The sequence below is a fragment of the Stylophora pistillata genome, chromosome 5 (assembly GCF_964205215.1).
Source record: "Stylophora pistillata chromosome 5, jaStyPist1.2, whole genome shotgun sequence".
In the NCBI taxonomy this organism is placed as follows: domain Eukaryota; kingdom Metazoa; phylum Cnidaria; class Anthozoa; order Scleractinia; family Pocilloporidae; genus Stylophora; species Stylophora pistillata.
The window spans coordinates 7,051,508-7,069,819 of NC_142523.1; the positions used below are offsets into that span (position 1 = coordinate 7,051,508).

At 38.4% G+C, this 18,312-nt stretch overlaps 2 protein-coding genes and 1 non-coding gene across 3 annotated transcripts; 2 read left to right on the plus strand and 1 right to left on the minus strand.

Moving 5' to 3' along the window:
• Nucleotides 1–1,612: 1,612 nt before the first annotated feature.
• Nucleotides 1,613–4,261, minus strand: LOC111325033 (uncharacterized). The gene is made up of 2 exons (XM_022928731.2): nt 4,104–4,261; nt 1,613–3,585 (listed from the first exon to the last, which is right to left on the minus strand). The coding sequence occupies exon 2, from the start codon at nt 3,583–3,585 to the stop codon at nt 2,578–2,580; it is 1,008 nt and encodes a 335-aa protein (XP_022784466.1). The 5' UTR covers nt 4,104–4,261; the 3' UTR covers nt 1,613–2,577.
• Nucleotides 4,262–7,241: 2,980 nt separating this feature from the next.
• LOC148730036 (uncharacterized) lies at nt 7,242–10,437 on the plus strand. The gene has a single exon (XM_088760748.1). It carries the CDS (start codon nt 7,429–7,431, stop codon nt 8,437–8,439), a length of 1,011 nt encoding a protein of 336 aa, XP_088616874.1. The 5' UTR covers nt 7,242–7,428; the 3' UTR covers nt 8,440–10,437.
• A 1,305-nt stretch (nt 10,438–11,742) lies between these two features.
• On the plus strand, nt 11,743–16,611 carry LOC111325045 (uncharacterized). Its single transcript, XR_016001037.1, has 3 exons — nt 11,743–11,890; nt 12,471–12,699; nt 14,036–16,611. It is a non-coding gene; the product is annotated as an uncharacterized LOC111325045 (transcript).
• The last annotated feature ends 1,701 nt before the right edge of the window (nt 16,612–18,312 follow it).

The following is an 18,312-nucleotide window of genomic DNA, read 5'->3' on the forward strand; positions in this document are numbered from 1 at the left end:
CTTTTTGTATACATGTCATTTTCCAAAATTAGAGCCAATTGCTTCAATAACAGTCGGTCTCTCTTTTGATGCGATAAGTAATGACGATGTGAAATGCGAGAGGTAAAGAGACTGGGGCGAGACAAGATAATGACATATTTAGACTACGTCCTGCTCACTGAATCAAAAGCTCTTTGCTGCTTACCCCAAGACCAAACCGGGCATTAACTTTCTTTTGTCCGAGATGGAGACAATTCAGTAGTGGCTTCACGTTTTACGTAAAATAGCGTGAACCTTGCGGCTTTAGCTTGGCGTGAGCTCTCGTCATGGCGGACTTAAAGGCGCCCTTGTGTGACCATCAAGGAATACTTTTGGTGCCTTTTTCCCGGCAATTAACGTCTACTCTGTGGGAAAAAAGGTGAAGAAAATCTTATTTACGCGACAAAAGCAAAACGATTACCTTCCCGTATAAACGGCAAAGTGCAACCGGCTAACATGAAAAAATGGCTGTCACTCGTGCCGTTCGCGTTTCACATAAACGCGGTACTAATACTGTTACTCTAATACTGATGGCGCACGCTAAACCCATGTGATGCTGACCTTTCGAAATCCCTACCCCATTATAGTCTATTCTGAGACAAATCATAAACCCCATCTTAGTAGGACCAAGTAGTTTCTGGAATACGGAATGATGATGTCTAAGGAATCCCAGAATTTCAGTAAATCGCGTTTAGTCTTTTAAGGAAACAAGGACATAGTCATGCTTGCATCGCTACCTCTCGTTGAACTACCAGCCGATTGCATCAGCGTCTCCTCTCCATATACTTCGCGTGACAATTAGTTTCCACTCTTCATGTAGCCATTTTCATTCTAGTTAAAAAATAAAACCATCAACGGAATAAATGAACAAGAGCCTCCGTATGGTGCGAAATTATGCACGGATATCTGTTCGCGGACATTCTCAGTCCGTGAAGTGAACAGTTTTCGAGCACAAAGCTCGAGGAAAACTGATAGCCTCGAGGAGCAGATAATGTCTTAGGACAAATTTACGGACACATTTTCGTGGCAAATGGAGCTAATGTGTTTATTATTCTTCATATATTTTTGCAATGCGCAGGAGAAATGTTTACCGTAAACAATTTATTGTTTGCTGCGTGGAATGCTCGCTTTTCGATGTTTTTAAGCACGGCTCCGTGAACAAACAAACACGTCTCGTCTTCTGTAACAACAGCTAAATGCTCTCTCGTATTGGATAAATTTTTAATGAAAACGTTTATCGACGTGGATGCAAGGTTCCAAAATTCGGGAATATCACTTGGAGCATTTCACCGAATATTTCCCAGCTTTAGCTGGGGCATATCAGGTCACGTGATGCGTTTAGACCAATCGCACCCGAGCAAAGATATTTAATGGGTTGTAAATACCAAACAGTCTTCGAAGTTAAGCAAGTCAATGTCATATAAAATCCACAGAGGACGCGCTTCGTTTTACAGATCGCTTCAGTGGAAACATACTGGGGTTTTCAGACTCACTGCTTGGTAAATATGTTTCTGAAATGATGAAAGGCCGGGTACTTCGTATTCGCAGGCCGGTGATTTGAATTACATTAAGAATGTTGGAACGCTAACGCACATCAATTGATTGTTAATTTTATTTAATCAAAATAACTTTCAAACCGATAACAACATTTAATGCGGTAAGTCAATTATCCAAGCTTATATACCAAAAAACATTTTTCCTACAACACGCCAGCGATAAAAAAGTTTGAAAAGAGTGAGTCATTTATAAAAAACACTGTTTAAGATGTACTCAGTTCTTTTGATGTTATCTAATCCTTTACTAGGGCTTTTCCAAGTCTCCACAACAATCATTACTGCAATTCACCAAAAAGAAATTTTTCATGAAAACTCGCCAAATGAAAATCACGGGCTCTGGATAGAAACAACGAATGAATCGTTTTAAACGCTGTTAAAGATGTTTCAATCCAGCAGTTGCCTTTCCGTTTGAACGTAAATAGAATCAAGGTTTGTTGAAGTCTTGACCTTATGCAATACAATAGCTATCATATATCAAAATAAAAGTAGCTAATGACTTAATAACTTAAATTTTCTACGCTCTACAGTTTCAGTTTGTTGTAGACCGCTTACGACGCTAAGTCACAGCCGCGGCATTACTTTTATAAAACGTTTTAGGGGTAAAAGACAATTATATAAAAAGCTATTATGCGAATATTTTGAAGTAGCAGATGAGTCATTTTAAGCACTGTTAAAGATGTACTCAAACTGGCCAAATTGAACAGATGATAAAAGCAAAATATTCAAAACTTTAAAACTTCTCATCTGAGTTTCTACATCCTTAATAAAAGTCTTTGTCATCAATGATCCTCATAAAAGCTAGATCAATCGCTGAATTTTCTAGTTATTTTGGCCTAGTTATTTTAGTTCGACATGTTTCAGTAAGATGTGGAACGAGTCCATGAACCTTTTGACAATTAGCGCCACAGTTTCTTTAAAATCATCTGTTCTACTTGAAATGTCCACTTGGTAGATAGCTCTTGATTAAGGAACTTCCTGACTTGTAATGGGCAGCTTTTTCATCTCAGTTTTTCTCCACTGCCTGTGCAATGGCTGACAGCATATTTTTGGCAAGTTTACCTTTACATTCTTCTTGTATAGTCTTCTTCTGCTTCTCCAACCATTCGTCCACGTAGTTGCGGTCTGTGCCCTCTGTAGGCATAGCATCGAAGTCAGTCTTCACATCTGGTAATGCTGCGTAAAACACTTGGCAAACAGACTTCATATCCCTGGCTTCCACCTTCATTACTTTGAAGAAGATAAATTTTGGGTCGTCCTCGCTCTTCTTGGCGCTATTTTCGAACTTTTGCAGTTCATGTTCCATAACAGAGAAAAAGCCAGCTGCTTTAGAAATTCCATCAATGAAGGCTTCAAAAGCAGGAACGAGGGTATTTTCCACTATCAAGGCGGCTGCCTCTTGGATCTGGGCTTGCTCTCCTGCAGCAGTGGCTTCTGCCAAATCTTTATCACCACAGGCATGTAATACGGGGCCGGCAATCGCACCAACGGCCGGGACAAAGGAAAGTGCTATCGCCCAAACGCGCTTGGTGCCTCCCTTTTTTTCCAGCGCTTCCTTCTTTCTCTCAAATTCTTCCGCAAGGTTTTTTATTTTGCCCACCAGAATACCAGCTTGGTCTCTACTCTTCTTAAGGGGTACCAAAATGTCTTGATGCAGTTTCAATAGCGTCTTACAGAGTTTCTTGTACTCAGCAGCTTCCTTGTGGATCGTGGATATACTTTCACACCACTCATCAAACGCCAGAGCGTCAAAGTAATCAAAGAATGCACTGATGGATGTGATAAACTCGGTTGTTATAGGAAGAATGCCCTTAATGTACACCATTGCATCATTCCTAGTGTCGTCGCGAAGTTTTCTGAACTCCTTGGCAACTTCTTCGTCAGTGCCCACCGCTTTTTCGGCGTAGAGGGACCTCATGGAGAGGGAAAACATTCTCATATCGACAGACATGCCTTTCACTTCTTGCCGAAGCTCGTCGACTTCCTTCTTTGTTTTTCTCTCCATGGCACTCATCTGCGAGTAACAAAATGATCGCTCTTTAAAACCTATTTGTAACGTACTCCTTCAGTATCAAAGTATAGTTTTTATGCCCCAAGTTATTTTCTAGGAAGCAGGTAGGTCATTTCCTTCCGACAACTTATGCGGAAGATCTCTCACGACCTAAAGTATGAGCGCCTTTACATACAGAATCCTCCAATGATACCTAAATTCTTCCTTGCGATTACCACACATTTATATTCAAACTGAAGAAAATTAATGATTTGATGTTACTTCAAGGTAAAACCCTTGAGTCAGTGAGGTTTTCAAAATTCATCTCAGGTTTGCAGCATAAATTAGTAAGATCAGATGTCACTTCTGAAGGTAAATTCTGATGGCAAAGGGCAGTCTCACTGGTGAAGGTTTTTGGAACAAGTGAGAGAAAACAGAAAGGTTTATCAAAAAATTGAAATGAAGAAACCTTCAGCGATTAGAAAATAAAAGCAGCCTGTTGGACGTATGTCCCTTGTGTAAACGAAAGCAATTTGGTTTACCTTGGCACTGAAGTTTAAACTTGAAAGGCGAAAGAATGGCTGAATCTTCTGGGCTAGCTAAACAGCGTAGTCTTGTGAAGCTCTGATGCAACTGACTCACACAGAGGCAGTTCAACTGTCTTATAGAGCTACAAAAGAAAGACGGCAGTGAGCCAGTATTCTAAAACGTTTCTTTTGCCGTTCATGAATGGACATGTTCTCTATAAAGCTGGAATTGATATTCTAATCTCGGAAACACGTTGAAAAATATGCTTATAATCACTTAAGCTTTAAAATATCGTTTGTTTGTTTGTTTGTTTTTTAAATGGAAGGCTTAAAGCTGATGGCCCGGCATTGCTGTAGTGTATATCGTTTTATGAATAAAAAAAAGCCGTGATCTCGGATGATTGTGCATTGGAGTGTTATTATGTATACATTTTCATTTCAATGATTTTCCAAGAGATAGAATGTATATCATAGACATCTCAATTACTTTTGGCCAGAAACGTGCCGAACATGGAGTCTACATGTGTTAAGACAAATTGAGAAGTGACTTATTTTTACAAAGACTGGGACTCTGACGCCAAGCTTGAAATCTCGCGCGCTAAATCGTTTGCACGTGGGTTCTTGTCTCTCTTGGAATTGCGTGAAACGCCTGGTACAAAAGCACTCGTTAACTGTTGTATTTTTGTTTACAGCCCGCTCCTTTGTTAGTACGTCTATTTAAAGTAACTTGCTCTCTTTCTTTTTTACTTCAGTTGACGCCACGAAAATGAGGACGTTTGGCTCTCGCCAACTTGATGTGGGGTGGGTTCGATTCCTAAACCTGCCGTCGTGTATCATGAGGATTAAATCTTCTGGAAAATGGTAGCGGCCATTGTAAAAAATCCTAACCTGGACAAAGTTATGAGCCGAAATCAATTTTCTAAATGGCATCGACAACGCTTGTTAATTAATAATTTCGTGAATTTGTTCAGCCTAAGCCGTCGTTCTTAAAGACTTATAAGTCTGCATAAGCTCTGAAATTTTTTATTGACCCATGTAATATTACTTGTTACTATGATTACCTGGGTGACACCTTTGCATAGTTTTAGGTTGAACATGCCAGCCTCAATCCTGTTAAATGAAACTATGGATTTTATTTTTGCTAAAGGTTAAAAAAAAGGCAAGTGCATGCGACGCAATGTCGCCATCGTTGCGCAACTGTTCCGATCTTTTATTTCCATTTTTTTGTACAAAAAAAGACCAAACGGTGGTTCAAATATTGCTTATCGCATGATGCAACATATGTTCAAACTTCCATGTCTTAAAGAAGCAATCACTCTCTCTCGTTTTAATGGATGATAGGCTGGTGATCACTTTAGAGGTAAAGAGATAAGACAAAACACAGAACAGTAACATGAAAGAACAGAGAGGAAGTGAAAAACAACACTGATGTACCGAAGTATTGTCTGCAGGGGCACACCAGTTCTGCGTTCATAGAGCAGCAAACATAGATTCCCTTCTAATTTTACAACGGTAAATATATCATTGCGATGAACTCGGTAACACACTTTAGAATTAAGTTGACTTATTAATCTCACTAGTTAGCAAACTTTGGTTTATCTCTATTTTGGTGTTAGCCATTTCATTCTTTTTTCGAGACGTGTAATAATATTTTGTAAGAAAAAACTCGCTCCAACAACCAAAGGTCAACTAAAAGAAACACCTGAGACATTATGTTACGCGATATGTTTGGGCCCAAACCACACTAAGCCGTTTATAGAGCCATCTATTTTAGTCCTAGCAAATTGGTTTGCCCATATATTCTTTCTCCCCGGCTTGCTCTTGTCTGTACCAGTAATACATTTTCATTGAAAAACGCATACCTTCTAATTTATACCTTTTCAACTATCCCGAGTCCACACCAGAACGACCGAAAACGCTGTCAGTGGAGGGAGAAAGTATGTGCAATGTTTTCGCCGGTCACCCTTTCAAAAGCCTCCATTTTCACATGTCTATACAAGAGACGGCCGATTAAAAAAAGCATTTTAAAAACGCTCCACAGTTTGCGCAAGTCTTCGTTTTCATGAACGTTTTAGGGTATGCTTGTGTCGATGACAGGCAAAAACGCATCATCATCAAAAAGGAAGTGCGCCTTTCGAAGACACACAGGAATATTTGCGGCCTTAAACCGTAGACCGTATCTTGAAACAACATCGCATGATCTGTGAGATGATTAGTTCACATGACCTTGGTTCCTCAGTTCAGTCTTATACAGATTGCTTGTATCAAAATTCAATTTCGGAAATGTAATAAAAATCCGAGCTTGTGCGCCATGATTCAGAGCTTTCTAGAGAGGTTTCGCGAGCACAAACATATATCTAGGGCTACAAACAGACATGAGCTATTAGAAAAACAGGACAAAAAACAACTTCTCTAGGAATAAAACATTATTTTAGAGAAAAAAATCTTGTTATCGCTCCAGAATGAATACAGACCGTTTTAAAGATTCTCAAATAAATCGTCTAATATTTAGATAACAGTGGCGTTGCAAGTTTGTGATTTTGTCACATGTTTTCATTACTTTAAAATTTATACTACTTTATAATGTTTTACTTTGTAGCACAAGATATCTAATTTTTATGCCGCGAGAAAGTAAAGGCTATTAATACCACTATTGTTGGGAAAAAAAGATAAAAAGGTATTATTTTTACGCAGGGTAGTCGTTAGAACAAGGTATTCATGCATTCACATGAAGACGATTTTAAAAGCATTCTGGAAGATGTCTTTGCAAGTAAAAACACATGAAACAACAACTTAATGTTGTTGTTGTTGTTGCCGTTTATGGCAAAAGGGACTTGCAGAGAACATGCACTTGCCACTTGATCTTAAGCATTTTTCAAAACCAGGGCTGGTTTTCCAACCCTTAAGTAGATTAAAATGCGTTGATGCCAAGGAGTATTTCTAACCATATTTGGTTTGCGCGTTTTGAAGCTAAGGCCAGGCGGTAAGTCAAGTACTTTGGCTGACTTAAAGACATTTAATAGGCTTAATATAATGTTAACTTGGCAGCAGCTAAATCAATTCCATTAAAACAATCTCACCGTGAATTCATCATATCAAAATGTTTCCTATATGGAGGAAATAAGGCCTGGCAATTGTTCTTCAAGTTTAGACATGTCTCACAAATTGGGACATGATGCGATCGCAAATTTCTTTTCGGCAAGAGCCTCATTCCCGCGTTTTAACAAGTAGCTGGAATCAAGGCTAACTGCTAAAGTTAACTGAAGTAACCAAAATACAGTTTAAGCTATTAAATTGATTTAAACGGCATTTTTAAGTGTGATTTTTTTGTTTCTCGCAGATGAGTGCCATGGAGCAAAAAACAAAGAAGATAGTCGGCGATCTTCAGCAAGGAGTGAGGGGCATGGCTGTCAATATGAGATTTTTCTCTCTCTCCATGAGGTCCCTCTACGCCGAAAAAAGTGTGGGCACTAACGAGGACGTTGCCAAGGAGCTCAGAAAACTCCGCGACGATACTAGGAATGATGCCATGGTGTACATGGAGGGCATTCTTCCTCTGGCAACTGAGTTTGTCACATCCATCAGCTCATTCTTTGATTACTATGACGCTTTGACGTTCGATGAGTGGCGCGAAAATATATCCCTCATCCGCGGGGCAGCTTCTGAGTACCACAAACTCTCTAAGACGCTATTGAAACTGCATGAGGACATTTCAGTGCCCCTTAAGAAGAGAAGAGACCAAGCTGGTATTCTGGTGCAAAAAATGACAGAACTTGCGGCAGACTTTGAGAAGAAGGAGAAAGCAGCACTGCAAAGAAAGGCTGGTAAAAAGCATTTTTGGGGGATGGTAATTTCCTACATCCCGGCCCTTCGTGAGACTGTCGGTACCATATTAAACGCCAGTAGCGATAAAAATCTGGCAGGAGCCACTGCTGCAGGAGAGCATGCCAAGATCCAAGAAGCAGCCGCCCTGGTAGTGAAAGAAACCCTCATTCCTGCATTTGAAGCCTTCATTGACGGAATTTCTAACGCAGCTCGCTTCTTCTCTGTTATGGAACAAAAATTGCAGAAGTTTGAAAACAACGCCAAAAAGAGCGAGGACGACCCACAATTTATCTTCTTCAAAGTAATGAAGGTGGAAGCCAGGGATATGAAGAGTATTTGCCAACAGTTTTATGAAGCCCTACCAGATGTCAAGACTGACTTCCAAGCTTTGCCTATAGAGGGGACAGACCGTAATTACGTGGACGACTGGTTAGAAAAACAGAGGAAGACCATTGAGGAAGAATGTAATGGTAAGCTTGCCACAAGGATCAGTCAAGATCAGTCGTTCGGTCAAGCACATCATTGATGGGCAACTTGTCGACGAATTGAAGGTGAACCAAAATCGGCGTCACCTGTAATATCACGGGCTGAGCTTAGGCCCGAGTCAAAGTCATCCGTTTTTAGAGTGCGGCGAAGGGTATATACGTTACGCGTGATTGAGATGGAATTCCAGTGTTGCGTACGTGCATAAGCAATTTCCATTTCCTCGTAAAAATTGATAGAAAACGTTTTTTCGTACACATAGGCCCGTGCGTAAAAGTTTAAGGTTGTTCAACTTTACTCTACATTCTCGCGACTGCAAGTTACCTAAAACGCACGTAAACGTCTTGACAAAACGTTGAAATGGAAATATGACAGAGTTCCGTCAACGAATGCGTCTATACGCACATAAATCTTCAGCTTAGAGGATGAAGGGGGGTTTATACTTACGCGTCAGGGATCAATAATGGTAATTGAACTGAGTGGAGTGCAAATTGGGTTGAAATCATACGCGTGATTTCAAAATCGAACGAGCGCGCAGCACAAATTCGATTTGAAATCACAACTAGTATTTACGGTTCGAAGATGAATACGTCGAAGTCTCCCGTCTTATTAACTTATTTAATACTTTAGGTTAGCCTCTTTTCGTAATCTTAATATACTAGCTCTGTTTTATGCTTATTCTATTTACCGTATAGTAGTGTTTTCATTATTTATTTAGTCCATCTGTAGATAAATAATATACTTGTAAATTGTCCTTAGATCTCCCCGCCTCGATTAGTTCATAAGCTATTTGCAGGGGAGAAACCAATGTACCTAGCTATACTTTTAATCTTAAAATAAATTGTTGTTGTTGTTGTTATAGTATGATTTCAGACCAAAATTGCATGACACGAGGTCCAATTACCACTTTATTACATCCATTTTGAAATCGCCCAAATACAGGTCTTGGTCAATTCAAATATTTTATTGATGCAGTATTGAGCCGGTTTTTAAATAAAAAGCGGAACCGGAAACGCTTTTACACCTTATTTTGTATGCAAAACAGAAAGACTTAGACGTCATGTGTCAAAAACTCAGTCAAGCGTAAAATGATGCGATTTAGAGCAAAAAATGGTGCGATTCGTGAATAAATCGCACCAATTAGAGCCAATCAGATTACAGGGACCACCAGTGACTTCAGAATGGCTGTACTAAAGGCCAAAATTAATTTGCGACGCGTAAATTTTTCAGAAAGCGTTATTTGTGAAATTCAGTCATGAACCAGCTTGAATCGTGATTTACATCCTGATATATACGTGACCCATGAATTTTTCCTTTCATTTCGTGAGAACTTCAAGATTTCCCTGAAACCTTGAACTCAAGGGAAGAGATTTGACGTCATTCTTTTTAAATAGGTGAAGCGTTTTTTTCTTTTTAATTTCGTGGGTGAAACAGATCAAGACCCTCCTTCGCTGTCCTCCTCTGACGAGACTTCATCATCATCATCATCATAGTTTATTTAATAAAGCAGGTTGAGGGATAGGCAAGACATTACGTCCTGATGTGGACCTGCATCAACTAAACTATCAATTAATAAATACCTAATTAGTGAATAGACCGAAAACGGTATGTAAATAATGACAATTAAAGGAAATAAATATTAATAACAATATGGAGTAAATGTTAAAAGTATTTAAAGTCAACAGATTTGTAGGAAACGCTGCAGGAAGCTTTAGCAAAACTGATAGATTTCAGAATTCTCTTATTTTCCCTGAGTTTTCTCTTGAAGGAAGTTAAGTTTGAACTGTTCTTTATGTTTTCGGGAAGGAGGTTCCAGGATAGTGCAGCTCTGTGCTTAAACGAAGATCTTCCCATTTCTGTTCTTGGTCTATGAACCTTAACTTTTAGGGATTTTCTTAAGTCGTAAGGAGTCTCGGATTTCACTATTAAGTCATTTAGAGGCTCGATGCTATTTCCATGATAGATATTGTACGTAATAACTAAAAGTCTCCTGATGTAAAATGAAACAATAGAGTTCCAGTGTGGAGCGTTCATGATGTCATCACTGTGGATGCTATGGGGTAGGTTGTAAATAATTCTAGTAGCTCTTAAATGAATTCGATCAATATCATCCGTCAAGGTTGAAGAACAAGACCCCCAGACTACAATGCCATACAAAACGCTAGGGATAATAGTTTTATAATAAATGTTTTCTAAGGTTGGTATCGGTAAAAACTTTATCCGATTCAGTACTGCAACTTTGTTGCTGAATGACTTACAAACGTTCTTTATGTGCTCCTGCCATGATAGCTTGCTGTCAATTGTCACCCCAAGACATTTAGATGATGTTTTGTACTCAATAAAGCTATTACCAAAGGCCAAGCGTGGCAGGGGGCCAATAAAGTTCTGGCTAGAAAGTATCAGGGCTTCAGATTTCGATTCGTTGGCGATTAATCTGTTTGATTGACACCAGGTGTACAGCTGGTCTAGTACAGACTGGAGTGTTAAGATGATATCGTCGATGTTGTTTCCAATTGTAAAAATAGTGGTATCATCGGCAAACATAAATAATTCACTACTAGTTATTGATTCTGGAAGATCGTTTACAAATATTGAAAATAATTTTGGCCCTAGTATTGAGCCTTGGGGAACTCCATGTGTGATGGTTTTGTGCTCGGACTGATATCCTGATATTTGGACAAATTGTTTACGTGCCGACATGTAATCGGTAAGCCACGAATGCAAATCGCCAGATATCCCAGTTGCCTTTAGCTTCTCTAGAAGGATGGTATGGTTCACTGTGTCGAATGCTTTTCGAAAGTCAATAAAAAGCATGCCCACTTTTAGGCCCTTGTCCAGCGCATTTTTCCAGGTCTTGTAAAGTGCATACACGTGCCATTTGGTCAAGTGGCTAAGTATTTTGTCAGATCTAAAAAAGACACCTTCCTAAGCTATTACTGCTGATTAACTTCAATTAGATCAGTGATTCTTTAGGTTTGGACTTGTCTTATTCGGCAAGAACCTCAATACCGCAGTTTTATCGGGTAGCCGGAAAATTTTTTTGAGCTATTGTTGGCTTGCGTTCATTGATGTTGCATCACAACCTCGTTGACTGGCCTGAACTTTTCATGAACGACCCCTTAAATCAATAATATATATATAAATATTAACATGAACATATGTTTATTTAAACTGAGAGCGACCTTCACTCGCGTGTCACCAGCTTAAAACCTTTTCTGAAGGGATAACAAAGTCAGGAAAACTGTCTACGTGTTTAACACTCCAGCTGATAAATTTTACAGCTAAGTCAGGTACAGGCCCGTTCACGAAGGTAAACAGGAATATTCTGAAAACTGGCCCACTGCCGCTTTTCTTTCGTAGCTCTATAAAAACTGACGAACAACTTCTATATGAGTCAGTTATTTCCAAGTTTTCACTAACGACACTCTTTCGATCAGAAGATGCAGCCATCGCAACTTTTTTCAAGTTTGGTCTAGTTTATCTTCAATATCAAGGTATGCTAAATTCCTTTCTTGAAAGAATTACCTATAATTTTGATGTCCATCTTTAACGATCTACTTCAATTTGTGTTTTGTGAAAAATGAAGTTAGGTTTTGAAATCACGATTCTTTCTTACATAACGCCTTTCTTGAAAGAATTACCTACGAGAAATTTGTGTCACGGAAAATATTAGATTCTGTTATAGATCATACGGTTAAACTATAAAATTTTACTCCTTGCCTTAAGGACAAGTTTCTCTTTCAAATTCACTTTGTAATTTATGTGCGTACATGCGAATAGCCATAAACACGGATTGAATTTTACTTAAAAGATTATTTATAGTTTCATTTTAGTGGTTGCGCTTCAATGCGGGTGGAAGACTATAAAAACAGGCCGTTAGAGCTCAAAAAAGGTGAACACAACAGCTTGATAGGAGCAACCTCTTCAAGTTCATGGAGGTGAAAACTACAGTAATTGTGGGGAAATTACGGTGCCGCAAGTTCGATTTTTGTTTTCGATTTTCGGTTCTATTTGTCTCATGCAATTCTTATGACTAGAGTGCGTTTGTTCTGATGAGCTTTTCTAAAATCCTAGCTAACTCTGTCGTCATATCTGGTGAACCATAAAGTCCTCTTTCCTTTATCCATTCGGAAGCACCAGGGCTTACAACGATACTATCTCAGACATGGAAGAAGAATCAAAGTCTATGGATGATTTGGAAAATAAGGTGATAGCAGCCAAAGAAATTACGGCACCAGAAGGGTCTATTGTTCTGTACCCCTCAACAGCTGCTAAGAACTCGAAACTATTCAAGTTTAATCAGGTTTGTACTCTTTTCATTAAAAAAATTAATAATATTCATACATACATACATACATACATACATACATAGGTTAATTGACCACTCCCCATAGGGGCTTTTCAGGGCCAACACCCACCCATCCCACCCAGGGGAGGACATCCACCGCATGCACATTAATTTCATGCGTGGGAAATTAACGTCTCCTGTCCCTAACCCTGCAGGAGACAGGGCCTACGGTTTATTCGTCCTTATCCGAGAAGACTAGAATATCTATCCATTTCTTGATTATAGAAAAGTAGCAAATTCTCCTCACTTACTTTAAGACCATGAGTCAGTTGGTCAGGCCGGGGCTAGAGCCCTCGACCTTCCGCAAAACACAATCCGACGCTCTAACCAATTTAGCTAACCGGAAGGCGGTTATAAATAAATATACATGAAAAAGGTACGCGTGTCTGATTGGCTGAGGACGAGTACATTTTTCATGTTACACGAGCGCAAAGTTGTAACACGGGTGCGAATTACAAATAGAGCACATGTGCTGTTAAAATTTCCTCTGTCCTGACTTTCTATATAATGCATTTTTTCATATGATTTATTAACAAGTAACAACATGATTTCTCACGCAATTTGGCGCAAATAAGCACTCGTAATTTTTTCGAATACAACGAGCGGCACTTGAAATCATGCAATTTTATTGCACTCGGAATCGTGTTATTACTTATAATAACTACACAGGTACCGTTAATACTTATAATATCACTTTTTCATTTAAAGAAGGGCCTCCCTATATTTTAAAATTTTTATATTACATATTTAACCATCGATTAAGTTGAATGTATTGGTCCTGTTTATCAAATTCGTCAAACCTTTCTTTTTTACAACCACTGCCGGGCTTACTTCATTAACGCATAAAGGAAATCAATTTATTCTCGGCTTCCACATCGATGGATTCGTGCATGTATAAACCGTCCTTGCTTCAGTTTTTTGGGCTACGAATTTGCGCAATTACTATGATTTGCTTATTTCATTGTTAGCTTATTAAGTGACAATAAGTAGAGCACGCGGGTATAAAGACGACCATCACAAATTGTTCCGGTCACTCTAGGCATTTGCACTTCAAAATGCAAACAGTTTTACCCTGACCGTTTGCGTTGAGTTTCGTGATCAGTAAATTCACCGGTATTCCCTCACGACGAAAACACAAATTGAACGTTATCATTTGCCTGTGAAGCACTGTTAAGAAGTAAGGGGAAAAAATCACCGTCGCGTTCATATTTAGCAAGTCGACCAAACATAGAAAAAAAAAAAAAAAGAATTGACGAATTCGTAATTTTTTATTATAAATTTTATATTGTAGGAAATGGCGATAACCATCGATTGTAGCAAATTAGAGAATAAGTTCACTGGTTACAAAAGTAAGAGCACAAACTATGGAACATCATTGGGAAATCTTTTCACACATTGGATAAAAAATGATGGTGAAGAACCTAAAACGGACGATGAAAAAGCGGTGAATTCATTAATTAAGCGTTTGCAGAAAACGGTAAGCTTCATTAGAAGTGAGGTCCCTTTGAGCGGTTACGTGTTTAAAAAAGGGGAACAATGGCGGGAACTTTATCTCTGGAAAGGAAAGGCAGATGCAATCGGATTGACAAAGGAAGACAGGTTCGTCATTGTTGAATGGAAAGTAACGGAATCAGGCCAGGCATCCGACCACCTTCACCAGGCCTGGGTCTACGCAAAGCTTCTTAAGTTATTTCTTGATCTGGACTACTTGCCTTCAATCCTAATTGTTCTCATAAAAGGTGTAGATGAAGTCGACGCTAGTCTCTTCACGACTTCTGATGATCTTGAGGAAAAGTACAAGTGGTCTGCTGAGAAACCCGACCTTACGAAAGAAATTCAACCGGGGTCCGCTCTGTTCCGCGAAGGCTTGGACGGGGGTAAGGTTGACAAACAAAAACCCTTGCATGATCTCTTCTCTAAAAGTGCTACGTTGGAGGACTTACAAAAGGTTTTTAAGATCCCAGACCTGGAAGTTGTTTCTCAGTAAACACAACAATGCCTAAGGGGAAGAAAAAAAAATCAGTGAAAAGTGACTGTCGATATTGATTTCAAGTGAACGTTTTCGCATCATTTCTAAGAATAATACACGCATCTAGAATAATGTTTATAGCTAGTTTCATCCAGCACTGTTCTAAAAAACCAATCTCCTTGGTTCCTTTTTAATTGTCATGTTTCAATATCATTTGGTGCATACCGCATCAAAGTATGTGATTTCATGACTTATATCTGAATGCTTGAGTATAAATTACCCATTTACTTACATCTGCATAACCCTATTCTCACTTTCGGACGAAAGCCCCGTTCCCTAATGACAGAAAGCTGTAAGTTTTCTTTCGTATCTTAATTTTAGTTTTGCCTTTTATTCTAAACTGGCATCGTGAGGATAGTTGAAACCTCTTCTGCTACGGATTTTGCAAGCAACATTTTTTGTTATCTTTTTATTATTTCAAGGGGAAAAATTGTTCACAACAGAAACATTTTTTGTTTTGAGCACAGAATATGAAACTATTTTTTTTCTTTTTTTTTTAACGAATAGTTAAAAAAGCTTTTTCCACTAACTTTACAAGGTTAACTCCTTATGTGGAGCGTTAGTCAATGGATGGGTGACCTTTAAATTCCTTTTATCTCTTGCTTAATTTATAACTGAACAGGGCAGAAAATAGTTAGTCAATTAATGCAGTTTGGCAATAAGTTTGCCAATCAGACAAAAATTAACGGCCATTTCAAATTTTCTCAAAACCCGATTATACATTTTTGCATTCAAATTGATAAAAGACGGTTTTGAAGTAGCATTGAGTTCATCTTTAACAGTGTTTGAAATAACTCGTTGGTTGTGCAGATCCAAAAAAAATTCCAGAGTGGTGATTTTGGGAAGCTGTGCTCTTGGATGGAAGACACGTTTTAAACTCAAATAGGTCTGCAAACACTGAGTACATCTTTAACAGTGTTTGAAATAACTCGTTGGTTATGCAGATCTAAAAAAAAATGCTAAGAGTGGTGATTTCGGGAAGCTGTGCTCTTGGATGGAAGACACGTTTTAAACTCAAATAGGTCTGGAAACACTGAGTACATCTTTAACAGTGTTTGAAATAACTCGTTGGCCGTGCAGATCCAAAAAAAATGCTATGGGTGGTGATTTTGGGAAGCTGTGCTCTTGGTGGAAGACACATTTTAAACTCAAATAGGTCTGGGACTTAAAAAACATTGAGTACATCTTTAACAGTGTTTAAAATGACTCGTTTGTTGCACATATCCTTCGCAAAAGAAAAATGCTGAGAAAATAACGTGTTTAATAAATGACGGAGCTGTGTAGGAGATACATTTTAAGGAGCTAAAAGAGTACTGAGTGAATCTTTAACAGTGTTTAAAACCACTCATTTGTGTTGCATTTTGACATATTTTAGTAACCATAAAGGACAAGGCGTAATGAAAATAGTATTTTCGTACAAAGTTTTTTTCGATAACATTTGTTTCACATATTTGTGAAGATGCTTGTAAACATAATTTTAGCTCGCATATGTGCACGATCCTTCGCAGTAAAGCACTATTTAAGTTAATTTTAGCTCGATAAAATTAACTTATTCCTTGACGGTGCAAAGAGACGTCTTCAGTGTTCGTTGCAACTTAACGCAACTTTTGTTAGATCCATTCTGTAACTGGCGCCTAAGGGAAGTGTGCTGTTACCGCCGCAGAAGTGTACTTTCTAGCTTTAAACGGATTGGACATTTACGTTGATATTATATGAAGTACTACGTAAGAAGCTTTGTAACCCGGATGAAAGAACATGGTGTTTTTTTGGTCGTTAGAAATATTGGCTTTGTAAAACTGGCAGAACTTTTGGAATAAATTATGGTCAAAAAACACAAATGATGTTGAGCTGAAGTCTCGGCAACACTATACCTATTGGACTGATTTTCTTCCAGGAGAATGAGTATGAGAGAGTATGAGCGTTGAAAATGTGCTTTTTACCTGTGCGGCGCTAATACTTTTGAAAGTAAATATGTATTAATTGTCATTCCTTGAAATGCCAGGCGTGGCGTCAGAAGGTCGATAAAACAAAATTTATGACATTTTTCTCCCAGTGAACGGTCCAGCAGTACGATCGGCATTTTTTTTTCTCAAATAAGATCAGGGCTTGAATAGAGTTAAGTTTCTCATAGCTCAATAACAGTCTATTGAAAATTCGGCCGCTCAACTTGTTCTTAAGTCTAATAAGTTTGCTAACTTTTTAGAAAAACTCTATAGATATTGACCTTTTAAGAATTTTATTTAATGTGCATTTTATAATTTTTCATTTATTTTTAACTAACTATATTGTAAAGTGCCACGGACAATTTTTATTGGATTTCAGGCCTTAAGAAGCACTCCATTTTTATCATGATTATCACTATTATTATGATTATCCTTATTATTATTATTATTATTATTATTATTATTATTATCTTTATTAAGACTCACCGGAAGTGCACCACTACCCCCCCCTCCAGCCCCACAACTTCCTCCGACGACTATCACCAGCTTTGCCAAGAAATCCATGGCAATTTCAAGGCTGATATTTCCGTATCATACATACTTATCAATTTGGCAAGAGATAGTGAGAAAAAGACGTGTAATTCAAAATATGAATAAAACGAGATCAAGCTATCCTTTTAGCATTTATCTTGTACATATATAACATTAAAAAAGTCGTAAAGCCTGCATAGAGATACAGAGTTGAACAACTGGGTTCAGTGAACAGCACAAATCACACCTTCTTCTACTGCTCAGAGTATTATTTTGAATATTGATTGTTAAGCCCTTAAAATGTATAATTTAAATTGCAAATATGGTTACGCCATTTAACATTCATCTAAGTTCAGTCGAAACCTTTGCACGGGGATGGAGCTCACAACTTTGTTTGTTGCTCCTAAGCTTAAATTGCAGATTTGGGTCTGAAAAATCGTTGCCAAATAAGTCTTAGAAAACTCTCGCGTTTTGAAGACGAAGAAACAATGTTGGGTAGTCTTGAGTGCCGTTTTTCTTCAAGTGTAACGATCATCGCACCAAGGTTGCAGCCTGCAATGATGCAACAAATGAGTCAAGCTACGGACACAAAGAAGTCCTGCCTTCGATTACCACACGTAAGTTATCTAGTTTAGTTCTCTTGTACGAAGAAATAATTTAACGACAATTCTGCATGTTCTGAGAGAGCTTCAGCTCACTGGAGGTAATATTCAACCAGTCTTCCAGCCTTCCCTCGTGAATTTTTTAAGACAGAACATTTCTATGTCAGCTTAATGCTGTGAAATGTCTTATAATTTTACTCAACGAAAGACAATTTATAAAACGGATATCGAAATGACAACTTCAAAAGGCTTAGGATTTGGAGACACATATCGCAAAGTTCATAAGCAATGCTAATAACCGATGACATTCTCATGAAGATGAATTCTCAAGAAGTCTTTAATAAGCGCTGCTTTTGAAACCGTAAATCACGAAATTTTAATTGATCGTGTGCACGAGGAGATTGGTATTTCTGACATCGCTCTTGACTGGTTCAGGTCATATCTAAGCAAGGGCAGCGAGTCT

Bases quoted from the DNA above. Each gene is read 5' to 3' on its own strand.
- LOC148730036 (XM_088760748.1), top strand. From the start codon at position 7,429: ATGAGTGCCATGGAGCAAAAAACAAAGAAGATAGTCGGCGATCTTCAG.
- LOC111325033 (XM_022928731.2), bottom strand. From the start codon at position 3,585: ATGAGTGCCATGGAGAGAAAAACAAAGAAGGAAGTCGACGAGCTTCGG.